Source organism: Blennius ocellaris (assembly GCF_963422515.1).
Source record: "Blennius ocellaris genome assembly, chromosome: 23".
In the NCBI taxonomy this organism is placed as follows: Eukaryota; Metazoa; Chordata; class Actinopteri; order Blenniiformes; family Blenniidae; genus Blennius; species Blennius ocellaris.
In genome coordinates, this window is record NC_137672.1 from 7465056 (window position 1) to 7492362 (window position 27307).

The 27307-nt window shown below is 43.7% G+C and overlaps 3 protein-coding genes across 3 annotated transcripts in view; all 3 read right to left on the bottom strand.

The window, feature by feature from the left end:
* Positions 1-466: 466 nt before the first annotated feature.
* Positions 467-6240, bottom strand: fcer1g (Fc epsilon receptor IgFc epsilon receptor Ig). Its single transcript, XM_080518841.1, has 5 exons — positions 6101-6240; positions 3349-3440; positions 2662-2709; positions 1587-1610; positions 467-1463 (listed from the first exon to the last, which is right to left on the bottom strand). Exons 1-5 carry the CDS (start codon positions 6177-6179, stop codon positions 1410-1412), a joined length of 297 nt encoding a protein of 98 aa, XP_080374967.1. The 5' UTR covers positions 6180-6240; the 3' UTR covers positions 467-1409.
* A 238-nt stretch (positions 6241-6478) lies between these two features.
* Positions 6479-13203, bottom strand: ndufs2 (NADH:ubiquinone oxidoreductase core subunit S2). The gene is made up of 13 exons (XM_080519300.1): positions 13070-13203; positions 11944-12047; positions 11170-11360; positions 10946-11066; positions 10179-10291; positions 9897-9971; positions 9155-9232; positions 8852-9057; positions 7459-7588; positions 7265-7360; positions 7079-7162; positions 6752-6809; positions 6479-6641 (listed from the first exon to the last, which is right to left on the bottom strand). Exons 1-13 carry the CDS (start codon positions 13174-13176, stop codon positions 6604-6606), a joined length of 1401 nt encoding a protein of 466 aa, XP_080375426.1. The 5' UTR covers positions 13177-13203; the 3' UTR covers positions 6479-6603.
* A 3223-nt stretch (positions 13204-16426) lies between these two features.
* The window catches only part of kirrel1a (kirre like nephrin family adhesion molecule 1a), a 35651-nt gene continuing 24770 nt past the window's right edge, over positions 16427-27307 (bottom strand). Inside the window, 7 exon segments of the mRNA XM_080519103.1 lie at positions 16427-17313; positions 22650-22727; positions 23126-23253; positions 23450-23557; positions 23654-23870; positions 25462-25562; positions 25925-26051. Coding sequence (XP_080375229.1) covers positions 16597-17313; positions 22650-22727; positions 23126-23253; positions 23450-23557; positions 23654-23870; positions 25462-25562; positions 25925-26051 — 1476 coding nt within the window. The 3' untranslated portion in view covers positions 16427-16596.

The following is a 27307-nucleotide window of genomic DNA, read 5'->3' on the forward strand; positions in this document are numbered from 1 at the left end:
GAGAGGAGAAACAGCGTCGGTGCCATCCTGTGGCGTCCAGGAGACACTGCTGGGGAAGCAGGGAGGACAAACAAGGGTTCGTCCCAAAAAAAATATATTACAAAAAATGGATTTTACTTCCAGAAATACAGAAACACACAAAACAGGTGTCATTTCTAAAGAACGGTAAGAAATGAGAAAAAGGGAACTGAACAGCCCCAACGAAATCTGTACTATTCCTTTTATAAGACTTGTGTTCAAAATAAACACAGAACATGAAGTGAAAGCAATGGAAAGCCTTCCAGTTCAGGACAACTGGGTGTGTGAAACACAATGAAAGCAGAGCGGGGATTTTTTTTTTGTCAGAAAAGTGTAGATTTAAAAAATAAAGAAACAACCAATACAATCATAATAAGTATTACAGCTGCACAAACTTTCAATCTTTTCTACATTTAAAGCAACAAGCGAAGTCGTCACAATTCAAAAATGTTGTTTATTTCTTGTAGAAATGATCTATTTTTATTCACTAATATGGAGTTTGGCCTGTTGGTGTTGTAACCGTGACAAATATTTCCAAATCAGGTTTCTTATTTGATCCATTGTCCAATAAAACACCTTCTTCCTAAATCTTTTCGTATTAAATACTAAATAACTTGAACTCATAGAAGCTTCATTCTTATTTCGATCTGATTTCTTTTTCATTAATTCTGTTTCTTGTTGGGGTTTTTTTGTTGTTGCATTTATTGTTTGTTTTTAATGCTTGAAGGGCCAGAAATTGTTTTTTAAATATTGATTTAATAGATGAAGTCATGGAAATAATTCAATAGACTGAATCCTATTTACACCTGTACATGAGAAACATAATTACTGCTTTTTTTCTCCTTTAAAAAAAAAAAAAACTTGATTTAAATTATTGCTTTATTTTATTATAAAGAGTGTGCCTCTCCGTGAAGCTCTTTTCCCAGATAATTAAATTAACTTTATTATTTGGAAAAGGTTCCAGCTACTTTTCTAGACTCTCTTCCACCCGGCTCAGCTTTTACTTTTAGAAATATTTCACTGATTGGTTTAAAAATTTAATAAGCAGATTATGTGTTGTTTTTAATGAATTGTGGGCAATTTATAGACTTTTTTTTTTTTTTTTTTTACATCTCAGTGCCCCAACTTTTTAGGAAATGTGCTTGTTTTTCATTGCAAACATTAGAAAGATCCCAATAGGTTTGCATTTAAATTAATCATGCGCAACAGAGAAGTTAAAAAACAACAAATTGGACTTTCCGCCTCGTCCTTTTTGAGACTTCCTCTAACCCTCGACGGAGAAAAACGCACTTCCTGTGTCACACGGCGTCCGAATACAAGCTTGGTGTCAAGTGCAATATTTAAACACAGGAGAATTCGAAGCAAATCCTGCGACGGACTTTCCCTCGGTGTCACTTCTTCATTCCGATGGTTTCATATGTGTCCTGGGGGTGAGGAGTCAGACCCTGCAGGAGGAGGAGGAGGAGGAGGAGGAGGAGGAAGAGGAGGAACATATATCACTTCTTCCTAATCTGAGGAGTCTCAGATGAACTCAGTTCGATTTGCAGGGAAGCTCCCGAGAGACTCACCGTGTAAATGCCTTCGTCCGCAACCTGACGAGAGAGAAAAGAAGAAGAGCATCAGCGGCTGGACAAAACGTCAACGCTTGAAAAATGACGCAAACAACAAACAGTCTGACTTAGTAGTTTAAAAAAAAATATTTCAGTATATATATATATCAGTATTTCTTTTATCTGCTCACTTTCTTTTATGAATGTTCAAATCTTAAACTTAAAATCAAGACTCAACCACGGTGACATGAAAAGATCATGTTTTATTAAAAAATGTATGGAATTAATTAGAAAACAAAACGATAGTGAATGTTGGCGACAATAAAAAAAAAACTAAACAAAAAAAAAACTAAACCGCTCAGTGCGTTTGAGGTAAACAGTATTTTTTTTTATCCCGTCCTGCTTCCTCTCTCTCGTCTTTGACTCGGATGGTGTCAGACCACGTTTCCGTGGCAACGGTTTCAAGCGAAAACACTCAACTTTTGCGCGGCCGTTTACCACGACCCACATGAGAATGAGATCGTTTTCAGTGTTTCTGCGGTGAAAACGAGAAACGTTTGTGAAACAAAAGCGCTGTGTTTTCACATGAAACCTTGTGCTTTCCCTGTTACGTCTCCTCCCCTGATTGTTCCCGGCTGTGCCTCGTTTCTCCCCTCCTGTTACTGATGTGCTTTCTCCACACTGTGGACAAAGTTTGTGTTTGTTTGTTTGTTCAGGCTTTGAGGGATTTAAAGAGAAAGAAAAAAAAAATCAACATATCAAATGAGAAATCAAAGTAAAGTTTGACGATGTGAAACTCGAAAAGCATCTTTTATTGCGCAGGATTCCGAACGAGCGAGTCAGTATGAAGTGGGGCGCTAAATAAAGGAAAGAAGCAACATGTAAACACCCTAGCGCTTTTAAGTTTTACTCTTTATTTCCTCCACAGTCGAGCCGATGAAAGCAAAAGCACCATGAAGTTCTTTCTAGCACGGCAGGTTTTGGTGCTCCGTGGGGGGTCTGGGCGGAGAGGCTGACCACAGCGCCCATAATGAGAACACTTGAACTCGCCACACGAAGCTGCATCACCGTGAGTCAGCGTGTTATTTCTTACCTCGCCAGACTTTTGTCTCGCAGCTTTTTCCTCCCGAGCGTTGCAGAACTGCGATCATGAGAAAACCAGTCAGTCACATTCAGGAGCGAGACGTCCTAAAGCATCTATGATTTACTGTACAAGCACCAGATGATAGAGGAAACTTGCCCAGTTTGACTCAAACTAGAAATCGAGACAAGATGAGATACACTTCCTTTTTTAGAAGATTAAAAAAAAAAAAAAAAAAAACTTTAAAAAGCAAGTTTTCTGATAGAACAACAGATTAATGTAAATTAATAATGTTGGTAGATTTTGAGGCTTTTGTTATTATTTCTATTCATGACAATTTTGCCATAACTGAGCAGAAAAAATCTAATATATTTGCCCAGAAAACACAAAGCTTTTACTTTCTTGTCTTTGTGAAACTGAAACACAGAATTTAAAATGTGATAATAACTTTGTTTTACTCTTTCCAACATTGCAGAAGCAGTAACTTCCAACCGCCTAACCCCACCAAGGTCAAAGAATTAAAAATAAGCAGTGGCGGTCAAGAGTTTCGCGAAGCAGAAAAGCCTTTCATGCACCGTTCCGAAAGTGTTATATGCAGATGACGCTTGATTCTACACCCAGACATGAAGATAGCCCAAGAGAAATGACGCCTCCCCTCAAAGTTCCTCAAACTAAATGCACATTTTTCTGTCTTCACACCTTCATCCTGCAGTAGAGGGCGGTGAGGATGATGCCATACAGGAACAGGATGCCGTCCAACACGTAGCAGATCTGGCTCTCCTGCAGAGCCGCTGCGGAAACACGACGAGGGAGTTCATGAAGAGCAAAAACACCGGCGGGTGATGCAAAAACTGGCGTCTGTGGACACAGTTCGCAGCTCCGTTGCACAACACCGCTGTCACCATCTCGCATTTCCAAAGACGCTCCAGCGGCCGTCACGTGAACGGATAATCAGGCCTTACAGGGAAGAATCAGCTAACTTTGTTTGGTTTTTTTCAAAATTCACTTTGAAACGGTTGGATTTTTTTTCCTGTTTATATTATTTTCAAAATCAAACAGCATGGTGCATTGAAACCTTTTATTTTTTAGGATCAAAACCCCTAAAAAAATGTATTAATTTAAGCCAACTAATGTGGAAAAATAAACAATTCAATGGCTGAAATCTACAAAAAAAAAAGTCAAATCATTTATACTGTTAAAAAGTAAAAAGGACAACATCATAAATAATTGGGAATATTTTTCAATCCCGAGGTATAAATGATAAGAAGGCCGCTTCTAAAGAATTTTCACAATTATATAAATCCTACCATAAGTAGCTTAAAATGCAAATTAAGATTGTGATTAAAAGTCTTTATTTTAGGGTTTTAATATGCAGTTAAATTAGGGAAGTATTTATATAGATTTGTTCTGAGGTATTTTCCTAAATACCTGAGATCTTATACTTGATCTCAAAAGTCACGGATGTCATTGATGTATTTATGGTGAACCTGTGTGACAACACAATTTGTAAATATAACAACAAATTTATTTATATTAAGAGATTAATTTTGCCATGCATTCAAATGTGAACATGGGAATAAATATGTATATCACGGTTCCTTCAGTCCAAATGAGCTCAACAGGCTTCATAAATAAATTTGAAAAATAAATAAATAAAAGTACTTTCTTTTAAAGTATGTCACAAGTTTCTTGTGTTTCTCTACAGCATCATTCGCTTGTCCAATTTTGATTGTTTCTATTATTTCATTATTGTGAATTCGTTCTACACACGTCAAGACATACACAGAATTAACTTTTTACACTATATATATATACACACACGAACCCATTGTCAATAAATGTGTTTTTTATGACTGTGCAGTACAAATAAATGAATCTTTATTCACACACACCCCTCTATATGTATATATATATATATGATCTAATACAAATACACAAATAACACGTATATCTCCTCTACCATGTCTGAAACGAGTCCAATACTTGTTTTTAACTGCTTCTATTTGCAGTTCACTTCTTATTTTATGTTGTCATTTTTAACTACGTTTTGCTTACAATCTTTTTCCGATCAATGTTTTTACACATTAACCGTGTGGGCATACATTTATATATCATTAAGTATTGCAGGAAGTGGAGAAAAAAACTTGAGATTCAGGAAGCGATTACTTTTTTACTTCTTCCTTTTTAGACACGATTACTGTGTGTGTGTGTGTGATGGTGAGTTAACACTATAGCTGTATGAACTGTGTGTACACGTTTAAAGAATTATACGCCATAATTAAAAAAAAAAAAAAATCACGATACAGCTTCTTCCAACTCTTGACGGCGGCTTGTTGGAGTTGATCGCAGCATTTCAGGGTCAAATATTCACTTCCAAGCATTGTGGACGGGCCTGCACATGACAACATGCCGAATAAAGTCCACATTTAATAGTTTCTATTATTGCAGTGACTGATCGACGTCATTCTCTACTCGATGGGAAATGAATCACTTCTCTAGAATTTGTCATCACGTGGCCGATTTCCACATCATACTAGGAAGAACATGAAACTGTGATTTTGATTGTTCAGGTTGAATTTCAAAAGAATTTTGGAAGGAGAATCAGTCACCTGCGAATCCTGTCCTGTCGTCGTCATTGTTTGTTCCGATCACTTACTTGGTGCACAAATTATTATTTGGACGTTGCGCTCACACCAGTATTAACTTGTTTTTTTTCTATTTTGCAGTTAATTCAGTTTGGAAAAAAATAGTTTTTAATCAAATATCCATTCCGGCTTCTGGTTGAAAAAAGCGTCCAAATGACCTTAAAAGGAAGCTCACCACTCTGATCTACACTCCGCCATCCAACGTTACCATGTTGACCTTTTATACACACATAAACGAAGACGTAAAGCTTCGCAGTGTAGAAGTTGTTCACGCGCGATTCAGAATATTAAACATTTCCGGTGAAACGTCTCCGTCAATTTAAATAAAACAATCTGGATTCAATAGAATAAAGGTTTGCAAACTGCAAATAACTGAGCAGAAACCTCATTTAATAAGACTTCTTGTGACACTTCCACCCGTTTAGACTTCTATAAAGTTCATCACTTATTTGAGCGGCGGTTCGCGGAGGAAATTTCCCAGAAATCTTTACATTTCACGAGAAGCGGAGGGTGGAAACGCTTCGAACCGTTGATCGTTCCCTCTCGGCTTCCGCCTGACGCAAAGGTTACGTGTCGACCGACCGTGGTGGTCGCGCTTCACCACGGAGGCCAGCTTCTGACAGGAACTGTGACTGTGGCAGCAGATCGAAGACAAAATGTTGAACCTCAGCGCGACACAAGATCAAAGTCGAGGCTTGAGAAACACGGGGAAGGTGACGTTCGCACGTTGAGCTCAGCCTCGATACGAGACAAATTCGGGATCGAACCCGCAAGAAGCTGGGAAAAGCGGCTTTGGCCGTACTCACCGGCTGTTCCGAAGTTCATCCACAGCGGGACGGCCAGCAGCAGCAGCGGCGGCGGCGAGCTCCGGCCCCGGGCAGCCATGGCTCAGACGACGACTCTCCTCTCGCTGGTAAACTTCTCTTATTCTCTCTTTCACCCTCGCAGCAAACAGAGGAAGTTGTGGTCTGAGCTCGAAGTCCATCTGCCTCGGTTCGCATCAGACCACTCCCCCCTCCCCCACCACCACCACCACCACCACCCCCCAGTCCCCCCCGCCCCCCCCTCATGCCACACCAGAGGAAACGTGAAGGCTCTGGCGTGAGGCGCAACGCTCCGTTTGTCCGTTGTTGTTGTTTTATTTTCAGAGCACGACTGTGAGACGAGACACACAGGCAGCTACGTTACAGTCCATAAAATATTTATTGGGTGTATTGGGGCATTTGTACAACCGATTATAGGCAGATCCTCGTGTCAAGAAAGCCTCACTACACTGAAGAGACAGAACAGGAAGAGGATCCTCGGGCAGCTAGCGGTCGACCTCGCCAAACACGATATCCTGTGTACCTGTGAGGAGGAGGAGGAGGAGGAGGAGGAGGGGGAGGAGGAGAAAAAAACGATGAGCAACTTCAAAGGTGTGGCCACTTCTGCCTCTCCTGTCACGCTGGGGTTCTTACCGATAATGGCCACCACGTCGGCCAGCATGTGTCCTTTAGCCATTTTATCCAGTCCAGCCTGCGACAGAGAAACAAACTGATGAGCTGCGCGTCGGTTTTCACAACCTGCGGCTCCGAGTTATAAACTTTCAAGCCATTTTTAGCTTGTGGACGGCGGCGAGCTAGCGGCAGAGCAGGAAGGAGGCTGGTTTCTGTGTGCTTTTTAAAAACACCCCGATTGCTTCGTCAAAACGTGGCTAATGAAGCCGAGTCCGCCTGGAGGACGGGGCCGTTAAAAAAGCCGCTGAATAATTGATCGCCGGCGCCTTTTGATATATTTTTTCCTACCAAGTGAGCGAATCCGGGCGCTTTGATCTTGCAGCGGTAGGGTCTGCTAGAGCCGTCCGACACCAGGTAAACACCGAACTCTCCCTGCGGGCCGAACACACACACACACACACACAAAGAGAATCCATGAGGAGTTGTAAAAGTGGGGCGCTTTGTTTTAAGTCACAGGAGGAAATACGGTCTCACCTTGGGCGCTTCCACGGCGGTGTAGGTGGCGCCCGGAGGCACCTGGTAGCCCTCCGTGTACAGCTTGAAGTGGTGGATCAGGGACTCCATCGACATCTGGGAAGTTTAAACAAAACCAACTCCAAATATCAACATTGTAGGAAAAAGAAAAGGAAAAAAAAAATAGGAGGAGGAAGTTCAAACGCTGGCCTCACCTTCATCTCAGACCTCTTGGGCGGAGCCACTTTGGCGTCGTCCACTTTGATCTCCCCCTCGGGCATCTTGTTGAGCGCCTGCAGAACGATCCTCAGGGACTGCCTCATCTCCTCCACCCGGCACAGATACCTGCAGCACACGGGGCGCGACATTACACACAACAGCTACTTGGAACTCAGAGCAGGACGGAATTTTATGATAATTCAAGTATTTTATCATCGGATTGTTTCAATTACTTGGTCAGGCCACAGTGGTGAAAAGTTTCCTCAAGCAAAATAAATAAATTTGTTTTGATAGAAAACCCAGGGGAACATATTTGCGTGTGTGACGACAGAACGAGATCATTTTAATCTCCAGAAGAAGAAGAAGAAGAATTTAAAAAGAAGCAGTTTTGGTAGAGAAACTGATCAAAATGTGAAAAAAAAAAAACCCAACGTTGGGATGCTTCCAGGTGGATCAGGGAGAGATGTTTGAATTGTTCTGGAAAACACAGCTGGAAGAAGGAAAGATGTCCAGTGTTGCCATGGTAACGTGAAGCTGCACCTTGTCAACACTGCGGTTGGTCTGGAGAGGAAAGTCGGTACTGATGTGGGGCTTTTGAAGTGTCGCACGGTGTGTGTGTGTGTGTGTGTGTGTGTGTGTGTGTGTGTGTGTGTGTGTGTGTGTGTGTGTGTGTGTGTGTGTGTGGACAATGTCCTTTGAATGTTTCCATCTTCAGCTGGACTTCTAGTGGATTTTATTCTTCTACCTTGACGCCACGTTTGTCCGTGTGTCGGGTTTTCTTTGCCCTTAGTGCAGACTGGAAGGCTGCAGCAGCTTGCCTTGTGCACATACAAAAGTAAGCGAGGACCCACAAAACTCCCGACGAGTTCAAAATCAGTGTAAGAATCTGAAGAATGAGCCGATACACAGTGGCAGAGTGAGTCCTCTCTCTCTCTCTCTCTCTCGCTCTCTCTGTCTCGTCTCCAGGACTATTGTGATCTGAGAAACCACAGCATGCAGCACCGAGGATGTTGAAAAACCACAGCCTCGGGTCTTATTTTTAACATAAACAACCTGCCGGTGCGTTAGAGCGCTCGGCCCCGCTCAGACTCTCTCTGCCAGTATTTACAAAGTCAAAGGCTTCCTGCCGAGTCCTGAGCCGCTGCATCTTTTTGCCCCCTTGTGCTGGTTAAATGAAGACAACTCAACTTGATGTTCTTAAGTAGAAGTAAAAGCTTTCAGGTTCTGAAATGGATGAATTAATTACTTCACGAAGCCTTTCTTTTCTCAGGTTGCACTCGGTAAAGATGACCGACACCCAGGATTCAACTTCCATCAGTTTTAAGTCAGAAACTAAAAGCCAAAAGTGGAAAAAAAAACAGTGAAGCGAAGTAGAAATATTCCCCGTACCGGTCATAACAGTCTCCTTTGCTTCCGATGGGAACGTCGAACTCCACCTCGTCATACTTGTCGTACGGCTGTGACTTCCTCAGGTCCCACTTGATTCCTGACCCTCGCAGCATCACGCCGCTGAAACCGTAGTTGAGAGCTTCCTCAGCAGTAACCACGCCGATGTCCACGGTGCGGTTCTTCCATATACGATTGTTGGTCAGCATCTGCACAGATGGCGGGGGGGGGAGGAAGATAAAAAATGTAATAAGTGCTGGATTCAATTTTCTCCCGAGTGTAAATATGACAGAGGGAGTCGTCCACCTCTTCTACTTCATCGATTCGAATGGAGAAGTTCTTGCACCACTCGTAGATGTCGTCCATCAGGCCAAGAGGCAAATCCTGCAACACACAATGGTTTTTAACGGCTGAGTGCATTTACGCTTCATTTACAGTGACGTTACCGCCATTTCTCCGCTTCCTAGTAGGTTTTTTATTTTATTTTCAATTGTCCAGATATCTTTAAATGGGTCATATTACACAGATTTTTTCAACTCGTTGGTCCAAAAACATTGTATTCAAAGTTTATCGCCCCAAATCCAGCTTTTCCTTGATTTTCCCTCCATTAGAATGTTGGATCAGAGGAGCTACATTCAGAATCTGCTGTGTCTGTGGGAGCTGGACTGGCTCCGCCCACACACATGCCCATCTTGGGAAGAGGAGGAAGTACTTCCTCTCGTGGTGCCATGTGCCAGAGCTGCCTGATTGTAGGCGGGTCGAAGGGGGAGGAGTCTACCTTGATTGTGATTGGTTGAACACGACATAGGGTTTAATTTCTGATTGGCTCGTTGGAGCAACACGCTTTTTAAAAATTAAACAAGTCAAAGAGAAAGAGGACAGAGTTTTTTTACTCCATTATTACAGTTGGAAAACCTTTAGAAAGTGAATTTTAGCATAATATGAACCCCTTTAACTGTTTACGTGAAAAGTATCAAGCCACTTCCTGTCAGTGGCGTCAGAATGCGTGCATCAGGGAAAATAGTCGGCCTGGTTGTGTTTCTTCTACCTGGTGGACGCCGCCGGGCCGGACGTAGGCTGCATGCATCCTGGCTCCGGACACGCGCTCGTAGAACTCAAACATCTGCAAGAAGAAAACATCTCAGTGTGTGTTTCTGCCAAAAGCAATAATTTCTTCTTCAGAAGAAAAAAAACAACAAGCCTCTGATATAAATGACCTTGATCTAAAACTGCCGCACTCCATAAAATGTTCCCCAATATTCCCAAAACGGATTTTTAAAAAAGAGGATTTAGCATTGAAACGTATTAAAAAGTGCAGCGTAGTTCCCACCTTCTCCCTCTCCTCGAACATCCAGAAGAAAGGCGTCATGGCACCGATGTCGAGGGCGTGCGTGGTGATGGCCATGATGTGGTTCAGGATGCGAGTCAGCTCTCCGTACAGGACTGCAAACGCATAAAAACAATATACATCCGAGCATTTAGAGCCGAGAAAATGACCCAGTAATGAGTCCACTGACGTAAAACTGACTTAAAATCATCTTTTACTGCAGACATGCAGTTTTGCTTGGAGAGTAAAATCGATGATGAAATATCTCATGACAACAGAACATGTCTCTGTTCTCGTGGTGGTAAACGGCCAGAATTCAAATATAGTTTGTCCAGGAATCTAAATCTCCTTTAGACACTGGACTCAGTCACTACGCCATCTTATGGCAGAAAGTATTGTATGAAATTAAAACAACTTGGTCGGCTTGACGAGCTTTAGACTGGATATTTCTTCATTCCATTCCCTGATTTCAGCTACTCTTTTGAACTATTTGGACATATTTCCATGTCGGTCTCAGTCACTGTTTGTTTCGATGAATGGACGACGAATAGAGCAAAAAGTATGTGAGATAACACAAGCTTCAGGCTTCGAATAAGAACATTTAAAATACATCTATTGAGGTTGTTTTTAAGGTTCTCAAGGGATTTCAAGGAACAAGTTTAAAAGCTTTAAATATGTGTGAACCACTGGACATTCTAACACATCCTGCTGATGTAAAGTCAGTTGTAAAAACACGTATTACAGATTTCAGCTGTCTGATAAGTTGGTACCTCTGATCCACTCCGCCCGGGGCGGAGCTTGGATGTTGAGCAGCCTCTCCACGGCCAGCGAGTAGGCCTGCTCGTTACACATCATGGACACGTAGTCCAGACGGTCAAAGTAGGGCAGAGCCTGAAAGCGTGAGAGAATCGGCGGGTCAAAACAGATGGGACGTTTCCTGAAAAAAGGGGCTCGTCGCCTCGTCGTCGCTTCTCGTCAAGACGGGCGGCCGAACCTGCAGGTAGGTCTTGTACTCGATCAGCTTCTCGGTGCCGCGGTGCAGCAGGCCGATGTGGGGGTCGCACTTCTTGACGGACTCGCCGCTGAGCTCCATCACCAGGCGCAGCACGCCGTGGGCGGCCGGGTGCTGCGGGCCGAAGTTGAGGGTCAGGTTGGACACGTCCTTCTCGGCGGGAGGATCTTTGTCTGGAAGGAGATACAGTCTTCTCAGGCTCGTGATGATTATCGTCATCATTTTAGTCCTCATTGAACCTAAAGAAGCAGCGTCCAACATCAAGCCTCACAAAGACAATAAAGGTTAATAAAAGGAAAATGTTATTTATATGATGTTTGGATAATTTATCAAACCAAAAGGACATTTCAATGAAATAACACAGAAACTTGCTGTGGGAGAAGACGAGTCCTTCCTCACTGGACTCCACCCGATCCACTGTTTTATTGACATATAAGAACTAATAGCTGCACAGATAAAGAGGCTCTATAACGCACAGGCAGAGGCCTCTTATTTGAAAATTGGCTCTTATTTGCGTTCAAATCGCAACCGTTAGTACACTTTAGGACTTTTAGGTATACAAATTAGTGGTTTAATAAAATAGGTCATCGAAATACCTTCAACGCTTATTAAAATCAGGATCTGTTCTAAAAAAAATTTTAAACAAAGATGGCAGTAAAAGGGTCTCCGCCAATCATTAGGGATTTGCGGTTGTGACGTTTATGCCATTACAGGCTTTTGCATCTCGCTCAAGTCTGGAGTCAGGTTGAAGTGTACCATTCCACGGTGGCGGCGTCCACTTCTCGTTAATGGCGGTGGGGTACATCACCGCCCCGGCGTACTGCTCCATATACTCCGGATCCGGCTGCCATTGCTTCTGCCTGAAAAGCAAAACCAGCAAACACATTCTCAACTTTCGGCTGCCGGCGGGAGATTCCTGCTCACACACCACATCTTTATTCAAGAAGGCGGTCGACGGCGCCTCATAGGCTCTCTGTAGAAGAGGCTGTTCTACATGGATTCTTGTTGGGCAAGACGCTTGATATAAAGACCGTGATGGAAAATGACGACGACTATTAAACCCACAAAACACTTCTTTACAAAACTGCATTGATAAAACTAATTTGCATCATAAAATAGGACATCAAGCCACTGCAAAATAACAAAAAGCCAACAAGATGTGCAGTTATGTGAACCAAACTGTGTTATTATAAACTGTGTATGTGTCGATTCATGTTACTTTATAATATCAGGTAACATCGATGCTCTGTGGGTAATATTGTGCATGCAGGCTATATGCCAGTGACCCAAATATGTAATGCTATATCATGTAACGTTACGAAACGAGGTGACATAAGTTCATAACAAGCTGAAAAACAACATATTTCAGTCACCTTGAGTTTTCTTAAGCATTGTGGGCCATTTAAAAAGACATCTGCGCCAACTGCTAAATGATATATGAATGACATAGTCGACTTTTAAATGGGATAAAACAGCAAGTGTAAAATAGCACGATGGACGCCAGCCACCTGAATTCACAATGTTTCGTTTATAAGCGTGTAATCCTCCTTGTAGGAAGCATGTTGACCTTAAACTGGCTGAAGATGATAGATGTGAATAGTAACCAGTACCGACACCGGCAGGTTAGCCTCATAGCAGCTTAACAGGGAGCCTTTCAATAAATAAAAAACAACCCTGCTACTTCACTGTGCACATCTTACATCTCGTCTCTTTCGAAATTAAAAGCAGAACCAGTTCGGTGTTGGTGTCACTTTGATTAGAAACAGTATTTAGCATCGTGCTAGCGTTAGCCATTCGGATAACTTACGTATAGCCCAAGCTAACAAAGCTATTAAAACAGACTCCGCACACAAAGCCACGTTTCGACAACTCGTCCTCATACCTGGTCTGCAGAACAGTACAGCCCGGGCTCAGCAAATTGTTGCCTAATACTAATTTTGTTGAAGGACGTCCGAGTTTAGTGAGCGACCTCAACATTGTGGACGCCATCACGGCCAATGACGTTCTTCTTCTGTGGTGTTTTTGCAGCGACAATGGAGAAGTCAAGTGTGAGCGCGCCACCTGCCGGACGAGGAGTACTATTGTATCTATTCTCTCTATCAAACCAAAAAAACAGGCTGAAGAAATATATACTATTTTTACAGTGGTTTTTGTAAGTTGATATTTGATGACTTGGTTGTGTATTTTATACTTGCTTCAACAAAAAATAAATAATCAAGCAATAACAATGAGATTTAAATTCTTAAATTAGTTGGTCATTTTGAGCAGGTCAGACGCTTTTCGAGGTTTATAAAGACAAAATATAAATCTGTAAAGTTTTTACAAAATTTATGTGGAAGTAGACAATAATATACTTAATGACAGTTATAGTATGTTTTTACAAAGGCTTTTATTGATACTCTAATTTGCTCAAAGTCCAAAAAACATGCATGTGGGGTTAATTGGTGACTCTAAGTTTCCCATAACTGTGAATGTATGTGAGCGTGTGTGTGGTTTTCTGTCTCTCTGTGTCATTGCCCCATGCAACGCTGAACACAGTTAAGTGGGATAGAAAATCAATGGATGGCTTTGTTGATTTTTTTTTTTTTAAACTGTTAAAATTTGAATTCCAAACTCAGCAAAACAAAAGTGCCTTACATAGTAACAGATTAAAGAGGGAACATTTTCACAACAATGTTCTGAATGAGAACAAAGCCAGAGATTAAAGTCCGAATAAAAACATTATTTTTTGAGGTGACATAAATTGTCTCCTATACTAGTTTATGATTTAGGTGGGGTTTTTGTTGAATTGAGTTGGTTTTATCTTGTGCTTTGGCTGGAAACTGTCAAGCCGTGACTTCATTGTGTATTTTAATAGGAATCTCTGACTTTGTAGACTCAAATTGAGCTCCTGAACTCATCACGGGGTTGTTGTTATTGTACAATGTGTTATCCTGGTCGGTTTTATTTGTCAGTTTTGTGCCGTCTCCTGTTTTGTCTCCAAAAACATCTTGGACTTTGGTCCACGATTAATGCTTACTGATCACGTCAGTCAAATTATCCTGTGTTTTTGTCTTATATATATGCATGCAATAATACATAAAAACATATTTTCATAAAAGAAACAAGGTGTGTCCAGCTGTGTGTATACAAAAGATTAAAAACGGTGAGAGACAACTGAACCGGCGTTATTATAAAAAACAGTGCTTTTATTTATGTAATACTGTGGAAAAATAATTACATACCATTTTTAAAAAATATTGAAGATAATGAAATTAAAAAATGAGTTTGATAATGTTCGTTGTACATCTTTTGAACAGTTTCCTCCTTGCTACGAAGAACAGTACAATAAGATAAACATTGGATTCTTCTAAATTCAAAGACACAATAATACAGGATACAGTCCTACCAGAGGTATAAAAGTACTGGGACAGGATTGTGAGAGAAATGATATGGACATATACTGTAACAAACACACACGCACGCACCCTCGGGCTTGGACACACACGCACACTGTATACACACACAGACACGCATACAACAGTCGGGTGTACAGTATGCTCTCCACACACACACACACACATTCGTGCGCGCACCCATTCACACGTCTATACAAACACGCTGTACAAATCGATGTGCGCGCCCACGCAACTGCCCCTCGCTCTCACTCACACACCCACACGCTCGGCGCAGTCACACACTACTACATGTCGATATTTGTGGACGAGCCTTCGTCGAACCTCTCTGACACATTCTCCTCCTCTGGCCACTTTAATTTCTTTTTTATTATCTTATCTTCTATTTTTTTTTTTTTTTTGGCAATGAGGAATGATTCCCCCCCCAAAAAAATTGGAAATGTATGACAATGTTCCCCTATAAGGCCACTCTAAACCCCAACATCTGTGTTCTCCCTCCGTCTGCAGCCAGGCTTGTAGTCTTTCCAAAAAAAATGATAATATAAAAAGAAACGTCTGGGAAAAGACCCGAGGCCTGGTTTCGTAGAGCGACGGCCGCCGATAGGAGGAGCCCCTACTGCATATCTACGGTGGAGAACGACATGAACACTTGGCACTAGGTTTATACACTGATACACCTTTTTTTGTCTTTTTTTTTCTCCCCATTCCCTTCTTCCTCGTGTGGTGGATGTCGCTCGCGCTCCCGACTTTTGGTCCGTTTACGTACACGTTACACGTTTTTAATACATAGACAAAAATAATTCTGTAATGTTCAAAAAATAGAATACAAAGCTCTAGTCTCGGTGTGCAAATAAAAAGAAGACGTAGAACACACAGATACAGAGAGGGTGGGGTGCGATTCGGGAGGAGGCCAGGAGGGGGCAGCATTTTTCCCCCATTCGTGTTAAATTTCAGAAGGGAATCGAGGTGGGGGGGGATAAGTGGAGTGAGAGCAGGTAATATATTGGGAAAGTCACAAAGTTCGCTGTTGTGCAAAAAAACCACGAGGTTGAAGTGAAGTGATAATTGAGTTTCTCCGATTAAATCGAGCATTTTGGAAACGTGGCGGTTTTGGAGGCCTTTGGTCAAAAAGTGCCGTTTCCACTGGGAAACTGTCTGAGAGTGGCGTCGATCTGCTAAAACGCTGTATCGTTTTCACTCCCGATTGCGCGAGAGGCTTTCGTCTCCCGCCGCCTGAGGGGAGAATTTAGACTCCGCCCCCGCCCCCGCTCCAGAAAATCGCACCCTGGTTATAGATAAGAAGGACGTCTAAGCATGAATACGGTGGATGCAGTGCAAAACGATGGCGAACCTTCCCGAAGCCTCAACACCACCCCACCCCTCCCCCTCCGTCAGTAACACTGAACAGACTCCGTCGATATGTGCACTATGAATAAGACAACCAGCGAATGAAACAGATCCGATGAGGGCCAGAAATGACTTGCACTGCTTGAGGTTTCTTTCAGATTCCTTTGACAGTCGGTTTGCTTTGAAGACTCTCGTCGTTGTACAAAGTCGGTTCCACACAGCGAAACGCTATGAGCTTTTCGAAGACCTGCGATCTCTTTGTCCCTCTCTCTCATCTCCTCTTCTTGGGTCCTCGCTAACCCCCCCCCCCCCCCCCCCCTCCCCCCTCCGGGGCCTGATTGTGACTTTGCGCTGTCCACTCTCTCCGAGCTCCTTCTTGATCCAAACACATCGGGAAGTGAGGGAATTCAAGACCGCGTGGAATTTCCCCTTCCCTGTCTCGCCGGAACGCCACCGTTCCCTCCTCCCGCCCCTCCCCCCCTCCCCCACCGCCACGGTTTTCGGACTCTTTGTGCATGTGTGTGTGTGTGGGGATGTTTTCTAGTGTTATGCAGTGTGTGTGTGTGTGTATGTGTGTTTATGTGTGTGTCTGACACTATTTATAAGAAGCCTCCTGATGGTCAGGCTCGGGCTGTGTGGGGTGGGGGGGGTTTCTCGCCGCTCCGTCTCACACGTGAGTCTGCATCCGTTGCGTGTGCCGGCTGTGGGAGTAGTCAGAGTGTTGCGACGTGTACGAGAAGCGGGTGGAGCTGCCGTATTTGCCCAGTCCGGGCTCCGAGCCCGCGGGGGCCGGGCCCCCCCCGGGGCCCCCCGCCGCCACGCCCACGCCGCCGGGGCTCCCCACCACGCCCACGCCGGCGCCGGGGCTCGGCACGCCGGCGCCCACCCCGTACATCTCGTAGGACGGGCCGGCCTCCAACGGCGCCAGGCTGGACGGGGCGAAGCCCATGCGGTAGGTCTGGTAGTGCGACGGGTAGCCGTAGTTGTCGTAGGCCAGCTGGGAGGTGGAGTCCAGCAGGCCGCAGTCGCCGGGGAAGTCGCCGCCCGCCGGGTTGGCCGGGTTGGCCGGCGGCGGCGGCTGCTGGCTCGGGCCGCCGCGGGTGAAGGTGTTGAACTGGGCGTAGCTGATGTGGGAGAGTCTGGAGGGGGGCCGCGGGTCGTAGCAGGCCTGCGGGCGGCCGGGGGAGGTGAGGGCCCCGGCGGGGACCGGGGCGCCGCCGCTGGCCGTGGCCCCCGAGCCGCCCGTGCTGCTGCTGATGGACGCCGCGCCTCCCGGCGTCCCCGTCGGGGAGCGGTAGTCCGAGTAGTGCATGGTGGAGCGCGAGGCGGGGCGGACCTCGTCGTGGGTGGAGGCGCGGACGTTGTAGTAGCCGTTGGTCGGGTCCTGCAGGGAGAAACGAAACGAGGCGTCAACCTTCTGAGCTCTTTTCCTTTCTGATGGCCTGCTTCTGCTTTCTGGGACACAGTGACATCTAGTGGTCACAGATGGTATGTATCTGTATAGTTCATTTATTGTCACAGAACAAAAAAAGAAATTCACCTATAATCCAGAAAATATGATATTTCTTATAATAACAGTCCACTTTAAGAACTCCATATCAACTTAGAATAATGAAGAAAAAGTCAAATTTAGAGCAAAACTACCGGTCAATATTTCCAGCTCTATAAATGTGCTACTCAGTGTGAATCAAAGGACTCTTCGTTTGTGACCTTCATGTCAACTCAGTTACTTTTACTGGAAATACCAGGCAGCCGGCGGGTCTCGTTTCCTCGTCTTGTCCTCAGTTTGCAGCCGACACGAATCCAAATGCAGATTTGAGGCTTCCTACAACGTCAATCAAACTTTAGAGCTCCTCCTCCTCCTGCTCTGACGCTTTCTTACATGTCTGTGAATCAGTCTGAACCAAATCTCACTCAGAGTGCCGGGGCCCGGGCTTCGAATGGAGATTTTTTTTTTTCACACGTCGCCGTGTAATTCCTGAGGTCAGAGAGCTTTTGTAATTAATGATATGCCACTTCCTGATGAGACAATGTTTTTTTCCGCGGCTGCAGAAGGTCAGATGTCAGGCTGATCCTCATCCGACCTCATTAAGGACTGTGCTGCCAGAGCACTTTTTTTTTTTTTTGACTCAGCAGCTCAGAAATGTATGCAAATCGTGTTTTTTTCCAAACATCACAGTGACACCGACGGCAGAAGACATGAGCACATGGAGACAATCCTCCAGTTTGGTAAATTAAGTAATTCCTTCAGTATTTGTCATTTAAAGTAAAAAATATATATATATATGTAATTATTTGAAATATTTAGGCTGTGTAACTATTGTATATTCTTATGAATTAAGCATACGATCCCTAAAGGGACTATGACAAACTCACAAACCCTTAAAATAACATGCATTTGTGGTTCATTCTAAAACCAGCCGCTCATTTAATACAACATTTATACTTCTACTTAATTTGTCATTCACTTTCAAGCTTTCAAAATTTGCATATTACGTGACGATTTTAAGTGGAAAACTCCAGGGGGAATCACAGAATTAAAAAAAAAACGTTCTCCACTTTCAACTGTTGATAATTTAAACCTTGACGCTCGTTACGATCGGTAAGAGCGACACACACACACACACACACACACACACACACACACACACACACACACACACACACACACACACGTACACGTTCACGTCAGAGTCAAAACGCCACGTCACCGTCGCTTGTAAAAGAGTCACCGGAGGGTTCTGGGTACTCTCTAAATATAGCGGCAAAGTCGGCACGGTGCCGCCGACGCTCGTGTTCAGCCCGCGAGTCCTCCTACGAGACGCATTGTCAAAAAATCATGTCAACACAAACAGCCTCCGGTCGGCCGACCGTGTGAAAAAAAAAAGCGAAGAAGCGAACTGCTGAACGTGTCGCTTCGTTTTATATGAAACGGCCCGAGTGTCGTTTTGGGACTAATTGTGTGCGAAGTTGACTTTTTAAGGTAAAAATCGTCAGATCTCGATGGTTCGGAACAGAAACTTGAGATTTTCTTCATTTTTGAAGTCAATAAAACATCGTAACACCAAGTCAGCGGCATTTTGACTTAATATGAGCGAGAAACAACGGCTGAAATGAGTTTTTAAAAAAACAAAAACGGAGTTCATTAATTTAACAGCTGCTTTTGACGGAGTGGGATTCACAGTGTAGTAAATTGGAGTTTGAATGCACCTCAGTGCTTTGTTTTTACAACACGTAGCATAAAACTTGCACCGACGGTGAAGCAAGCAAACTGCAAAACCTGCCCGATAATCACAAATCTTTTTCTTTCTTTTTTTTTTTTTTTAAATGGGATTTAAAGCCACAGAAGACAAGCTGATCTCACACATTCAGAAATGTTGTTGCAGCTCTCCCTGCGGCCCCGATTCACCCCACTTAGCTCCTCCAACACAAATGACTCACCCCGACACACACGCTCTATTTCTGGGCTTTAAGTACAACCGTTGTCAACTACCCCAACAAACTAGCAAAGCTCGCGTCTGTCCCATTTACGTCAAGAATAAAAACCCTGAAAGCTCTGAGGGGGGAGAGAGGGAGAGGGAGAGAGAGAGAGAGAGAGAGAGGGAGGGAGAGAGAGAGAGAGCAGGACACACAAGATGTGTTCACTGCCGAATGCTACGGACGGATGATGATATACATACACACACACACATATACATATATACACATATATATATATACACATATATATGTGTGTATGTATATATACATACACATATACATATATATGTGAATATATATATATATACACATACATACATATTTGTATGTATATATATGTATATATACACATATATATACATATACATATATGTATATATACACATATATATACATATACATATATGTATATATATACACACACACCTATATGTATATATATATATATATATATATATATACATATATATGTATATATACATACACATATACATATATATGTGAATATATATATATATATACACATACATACATATTTGTATGTATATATATGTATATATACACATATATATACATATACATATATGTATATATATACACACACACCTATATGTGTATATATATATATATATATATATATATATACATATATACATATATATGTATATATACATACACACACACACACACACACACACACACACACACACACACACACACACACACACACACACACACACACACACACACACACACGCGCACACACACACACACACACGATTTAAAACAATGCAGCTAGTAAAGTTTTGTTTTCCGTTTGCCACAAAGTTGCATCTTAAACTACTTTTGGCCAAATGAGCAGCGACTGGGAAGTGGGACCTTAGTAACTGGTAACTTCCCTACATTAATGGGTTACGACCAGTCGCTGCTCATTTGGCACAAAGTTGCATCTTAAACTACTTTTGGCCAAATGAGCAGCGACTGGTCGTAACCCATTAATGTAGGGAAGTTACCAGTTACTAAGGTCCCACTTCCCAGTTCGCTGCTGTCAAGTGTCCAGTGAGTATTTCCTCCTGTCACCACTATTCTTATAAAGCTTTACCGGCACGCGCAGTGAGTTTGAGACACGTTTTCGAGTCTGTAATTATGAAATTAAAAAACAAGAAGCGTTTGTGTCCGGTGACACAAGACTCACTTCGGGGAGCTTCCAGTGGGAAGTTCCCAGTTTGGCAGCGGGGAGTTGTACCCTTTCCTACTTGGCAGTGTCAAATATGTCCCCCGGTGAAGGCTGCACCTTCGCCAGCGGTTTGATTCCGACAAAAACCACCACGACACATTCACAGGTCCACATCCTGATGAAGATTGGAGGAAGCAGCTTCATCATGCATCCCTTTTTGCATTTATTATAGCTGTCAGCAAATTGCCTATTATCATCTTGTATTTGTGTGCGTTTTGAAGCAACCGCTGGTTTTAGGGCTGCCGTTGTTTGACCTGGGGAGCATCCAGCCTGCATGCATGGTTGACCGCCCCCCCCCCCCCAGCTGAAAGCTGCACGCTCTCCCCATCTCCTCTCTGCCCTCCCTTTGACACGTCTCTTTGTCTTCCAGACTCCTTTTCCAACCCCACTTTGTTTGGCATGCTTTGGCGCTTCAGGCGGCACAGAGACAAACTAAAAGTTTAAAAAAAGACAGTGAGAGAGAGAGAGACAGAGACAGAGGGAGAGAGAGAGAGAGAGAGAGTCTGGCTGAGCCAGTTGTCGAGGTGATCTAACCACCTCCCGGGGTGGATTCATGTCTGTGTTCCTTCAAAGTGATCCGAGGCAGCACTCCAGCTAGAGGGGCGGTTTTTTTTTGTTTGCCCTCACAAAATATTCATGGAGGGGAGTTTCAGAGGAACGTTTTGGCAGCTTCTCGCATGAAGGAAAAGAAAAAAAAAACAACCTTCGTCACCTTCGCCACAACCTCACGGTGTCAAAGAGTGTAAATGATTCATGCCTGCTAAATCAGTATTAGTCGTCTTGAACTTTGTTCTTTTCAAAAAACTCCTACTCAATTTGGGCTGCGTTACTTTGTTCTGACTGTAATCAGAGAGAAGAGTTGACTCACGGTTGGGAATAAAAGACAAACTGAGAATCAACAGTGAAGGGAAAACCACTGTACAAAATAGATTTACTCTCCCTGGCGAATTCTGAGACTCGGATTTCAAAAAAAAAAAAAAAAAAGTCATGGAAAGTTCAATCAAAAATCACTGCACGGGATCACGGACACTAAGTGACAAGGAAATGGGGAAAAGGATCTACTTTTGATTGGGGGAAAAAATGCTTCTCAATGTTGTCAAACTGGGAATTTTTCACCGGGAAAGTTAAATGTTTCTATCATTTCCACTTTTGCTGAGTTTAAGTCACATCCAAGTAAGAAGCCTCATTCGTCACAAAATGCATCAGTAATAGGGACAAAAACACACCATCTAGTTGTCCCAGATGATGTGTCGCAGAATATTTTTATATTTACGTCATGTGAAGAAAACAACTAAAAGAAGTTGTTGTTGTGCTTAAAGTGAGTGAAGTTTATATTTAAAGAGGTCATATCATACATATTTTCAACACTTTCACGTGGTCTCATTGGTCCCAAATCATTATATTAAAAGTTGCTTTACCCCATTTGAATATTGGATCCTAGGAGCTGCATTCAGAATCTGCTGTGTCTGTGTGAGCTGGACTGGCTCCGCCCACACATGACCATAATTGGGAAGAGGAGGAAGTACTTCCTCTCGTGGCGCCATGTGCCAGAGTAGAGCTGCTTAATTGTGGGAGGAGTCAAAGGGGAGGAGCCTCCCTTGATTGTGATTGGCTAAACCCCCGATGACACTATAGAGGGTTTGATTTCTGATTGGCTGGTTGGAGCAACACACTTTTTAAAACCTGGAACAAGCCGGGGAGAGAGAGGACAGACCTTCTTCTCTTCTGGGGTGTCGTTCCCGGTATGGGGATGAATATTACTTTTATAAAATCATTAGAAAGTGAATTTTGCACAATAGCTAATTTTTGTACATTAGGTGGCAGCAGTGAGTCTCTGTCATAGCAGTTTTACTTCATTTCAGCTCTTCTACTATTATTATTATTATTATAGAGTGTTAAAACATTTTTAAATTAACTGTTAAAATGACTGACTGGCGAAACGGTAATATCTTTTCTAATCCCTCCATGATGAAAATAGCGGTTTCTTTTGCGCGTGGTCTCACCTTGAGGTCGTACTCCTGGCGGGTGTCCAGGGTGTCGCTGCGGAGGTCGGACTTGAGCTCTATGTCATCTTTAAAGGGCTGATTGGAAGGAGAGAAGGACACAGAGGGAAGAAACTAAAGCGTCAAACAACAACGAAAAAAACAGAACAAAAACAAACAAAAAAAGAATAGAAAAAGAAAGCAACAACAAAAAGGTGCCAAAACAACAAAAAAAACAGAAGATGGAAGAAAAGCAGCAGAAGGGAAAAAGAGGAGAGAATGGTAATAAAAGTGTTAAAAGAGGATTTTTTTTGGTTTAAAAAAGGGGGAGAAATCACAGAGTTTTTGGTTTTGTGGTGCGGCGCGGGGAGAGGTGACCGAGTTAATCCCCGCAGCTTTTCTCTACAGCTGCGGGCTGTGCAAACAGTTGTCCTGGGTGGGGGGCCGGGGGGGGGGGGGGGGGGGGGAGACAACACCGGCGTCCCACTGCTGCTCACCGAGTACATGGCCTTGACCATGCGCGAGGCCGTGGACACGCTGCCGGAGTCCTCCTCCAAGCTGTGGCTCTCCTTGTTGATCGTCTCCACCTTGATGTCGGGCTTACCCAGCGTGACCCCGCGCCGACCTGCCAAGAAGAAGAAAACACGGCGGTGGTTGAACGCGGGGGGGGGGGGGACGGACGCGCGCCTGTCGGCCGGCGTGTGTTTTTTTGCGCGAGCCACTCCGAGCATTTAAAGCACAATCCTCCACTGAAGTCATGAATAATCCCACCATTTTTGCATGATGTCGTATGTGAAAAGCCCACGGGGAGAATGACTCACTGCCTTTGCGCTGCCGGTAGAAGACAAGAACCAGAACCAGCAGGAAGATGAACAGGAAGATGGTGGAGCCCACGGTCCCGCCGGCAATGATCCCCACTGGAACGTCCTCTGTGGCGCACACGGAAAGAGAGGAACGTTAATCCTTCGCGGGTTTACCTCCTCCCCCCATCCCCCCGCCGAGGCGGTTTCCCCGAACCAACGCACCCGTCTCCTCCAGCGAGATGATCATGGTGCCGGGGCCGAACGCGTTCCACGCCGTGCAGTTGTACGTGGACAGGAAGTCGGACTCCATCACGTTGTTGATGGTGAGGGTGGAGAGGACGCCGCCGCCCTCCGCCGACGGCTTGCTCTGCTCCACCGTGTAGCGCTCCAGCAGCGTGCCCTTCTCCTTCTCCCACACGTTCTCCTTCCACGCCCACACCTGCAACACACACACATGGAAATATTCACATTAACATGAAACTCAAAGAAAAAAGCGTTAAACAATGAGGTGAAACAGAAGAAAAAGGCAGATATGACCATGTGGCATAAAGAAATGAAACTGGCTTTATTTTACTCCATGTTTATGAATTAAAAAAGAAACTGCCTGATTAGCCAATCGCAAGACGGCAATGCCTTAAAGAGACAGAGACATGACAACAAATGTCAATTTTTTTCATGTGTGCTTCTCTACTCGTCCACACAAACGTGCTTCGTCGATTCTGTGGAGATTCAAACCTTTAATATGAATTCTTATGAATAACGCTGATTGATAAATATATTTAATCATAAACACATAGTATAGCCGGTTATTGATATTCTAAACAATACACTAAATGGCTGATTCACACACGAAAATATTCACATTAACATAAAACTCAAAGAAAAAAGCATCAAATATTGAGGTGAAACAGAAGAAAAAGGCAGATATGAAAACAAGAAATGAAACTGGCTTTATTATACACCATGTTTATGAATTAAAACAGAAACTGCCTGATCAGCCAATCGCAAGGCGGCAATGCCTTAAAGAGAAAGAGTCTGAAACGGCTCGTTGAACTGAAGGGCGGCACACTGAGCTAAAAGAACGGAAATTAATCAGAAACATGACAACAAAAGTTCATTTTTTTCCCAACAAAACACAAAGTAGACGTCCTACTTTTGTGTTTTGTTGATGTGTGCTTCTCTACTCGTCCACACACAAACGTGTTTCGTTGATTCTGTGGAGATTCAAACCTTTAATATGAATTCTTCTGAATAACGCTGATTGATAAATATATTTAATCATAAACACATAGTACGGCCGGTTGTCACTATTCTAAACAACACAGTAAATGGCGTTTGTGACATCGGCGTCCGGCAACAGTTTGTGTTTCCGCGCGATGAATCCTGCACATCCTCCAACTTGGGCGCCGCTAAAAGCAGCTGTATTATTCAGCAGCGCCGCGGCGTACAGAGGCGGGTTAATTATGCATAAGGCCCACATGTTCCCATAATCTGCCCACTTACTCCGGAGGAGGAGAATCTCCTGTCGTGGCGTTTACTGGGACAACTCTTCCTCCGCGGCCCTTTTATATTTCATAAATCCCCCCCCCTTTTTTTTTTCCGGTCCCAACCTCTCGCATTAAGGCGCGCCGAGTCAGGACGGATCACTTCGCCGAGGAAAACGCCACGACGCGCTGGAGAGCGTCCGGGCCCGGGCTAAAAAAAAAAACGCGGCGCAGCGTTGGTTTTGTTTATGCGATGGGATGGAGGAAACATCGGAGGGGAGTTTGAGGCTGAGTCACCACTCAACAAAGAAAAAGGGGGACAGTGCCTGAAAGCGTCAGCGGCGCAGGCAGAGAGCCATTTAGGAAAGAGAAAAAGCTACAGTGAGAGTAAAACTGCTGTCGGGCTGAAAAGCACAACCATGTGCCCCCCCCCCCCCCCCCCCCCATCCCCGTTTCTTTTTTTCTTCCTACATTGGGCATTTTTCCTCTCTGAATAATTGATGCAGGGCAAATAATCTGGACGTTTCCACGGACGGCCGTACTCACTATCTTATCTGGGGGAGGCGTGCTGGCGATGTAGCACTTCACCTCCCCTCGCTCGCCCCTCACGGCGTACTGGACCGAGTCGCTGGAGATGATGGGAGGACCTGCAGAGAGCGAGAGAGAGAGAGAGAGAGGGAGAGAGGGAGAGACAGCAGGAAGCGGCACTTTCAATACAAAGATCTGCACGAATCAGCTTCAAGCGTTTCCCCCCCTCCCCTCAACGAACGCTGACCTTATTATAGGCCTGCTCAAAAAAATAAATAAATAAATAAGATAAAATAAAAATAAACGCCTCCCAATTACAGACGAGCTGACCTTTTTCCAAAGTGGCCCACGAGAAAGTGACACATTTGATTTTGCTGCGTGTGTGTGTGTGTGTGTGTGTGTGTGTGTGTGTGTGTGTGTGTGTGTGTGTGTGTGTGTGTGTGTGTGTGTGTGTGTGTGTGTGTGTGTGACGTTCCCTGACCGTTGACGGTGAGCGTGACCTCCGTCTCCCCCACGCCGATCCGAGGGACGATGGCTTTGCACACGTACTGACCGGCGTCCGCCTGGCTCACCGACTTCAGATACAGCTGGTTGCCGTTACTCAGCACCTGCAGAGGAGAAATAAGTTATTTGAATTTATTTCAATTGATAGAAAAGTAGTTTTTAGCCTGAAAAGCGTGATTAAACCGCCACATATTCATTTAAAGTCGTTACCCAGCATGCTGATGTTTTCTAATATACACAGTTTTCGTAAGACCTTTAAAAATCCCCCCAAAAAAGAAATAATTGATATTCACGAGTTGAAAGACACATTTTTAGGGTGGGAATGTGACTAAATGCACCAAAGACAAACTCAAATAATTAACAGAGTTTCAGAGAACGACCAGAAATGTAACAGTAATGATAGCTGCATCCTCGTGGCTTTAAAGTTCAATATTTCTCTGGATCTCAGAGCCTTATAATAAAACATATTCATATCTGTACTTATTTACTGTATATATTTTTCTTTTTTTTCTTTTTTTTAAATCATCAGTCGTCGGTTCGGAGCTGCGAACCCGAGCCGCCTGCGTGCGAAACCAAAACAAGCCGGTAGTCAGAGGAAGTGGCGGTGATGTTTACGCACACCTACGAGTCGCGTTCCCGGCTTCTGGCTGCCGCGACGACAACACGCCGGTGACGCTTAACCCAAACTGACTGGAGGGGCTCGTTTTTATTAAACTCAAAGCTGCACGTCCTGATGTGACTCGTCCAGGAGAAGAGCCTCATTTTAAGCAGGCGTGCTCATTAGCTTTAAAGACTTTATATAGACATTTGGGTTTTTAAAATGCCTTCGCATTTCAGGAAATCCTCGTTTAATTCAAAATAACAGCGTGAACTTTGCTTTCAGTATTAAGTTGATTTGGTTTAATTAATATGTTTAAAGGAAACAAATATAGCAATTTTCTCAAGGAAAAAAAGCAACCTAATATAAAAGTAATTACATGTTTATAACATTTTTAAAAAAGGAACTTGTTTTAATAACTTTGGCGGTAGCGGGAAATCTGCTTTTTGGGTGAATGCCTTTTACTAAAACAGTAATTTTCCTTTCAATTGTTGAAGATAATTTACAAAGTAAGGCCAAAGTAGCCGTTACTGTATTTATACACACATCCCTATCATCGAATTGACTGTGGGTGTCATAGGGATCATTGAAAAGTGCTGCAGAGTTTTTGTAAAACAGATATTTTGAATTCAAAGCATCCGCGCCTAATTGATTGACATACTATTTATGATTATATCGTATTCCACAGTTGCTATTAATCATCTCTACGTTACAATGCAGCGCGGTGTCAATAAACAAACGCCAAAGGGAATGAATAATAAT

Coding starts and splice junctions, on each gene's coding strand:
- ndufs2 (XM_080519300.1), bottom strand. CDS start 13,176: ATGGCGTCCACAATGTTGAGGTCGCTCACTAAACTCGGACGTCCTTCA. Junction 9,233..9,896: donor GGCCCGGCGGCGTCCACCAG/GTAGAAGAAACA, acceptor TGTGTGTTGCAG/GATTTGCCTCTTGGCCTGAT. Junction 7,163..7,264: donor CCGCCGTGGAAGCGCCCAAG/GTGAGACCGTAT, acceptor TTCGGCCCGCAG/GGAGAGTTCGGTGTTTACCT.
- fcer1g (XM_080518841.1), bottom strand. CDS start 6,179: ATGGCTGCCCGGGGCCGGAGCTCGCCGCCGCCGCTGCTGCTGCTGGCC. Junction 3,441..6,100: donor GATGAACTTCGGAACAGCCG/GTGAGTACGGCC, acceptor GTGTTTCCGCAG/CGGCTCTGCAGGAGAGCCAG. Junction 1,464..1,586: donor CGGACGAAGGCATTTACACG/GTGAGTCTCTCG, acceptor CTCCTCCTGCAG/GGTCTGACTCCTCACCCCCA.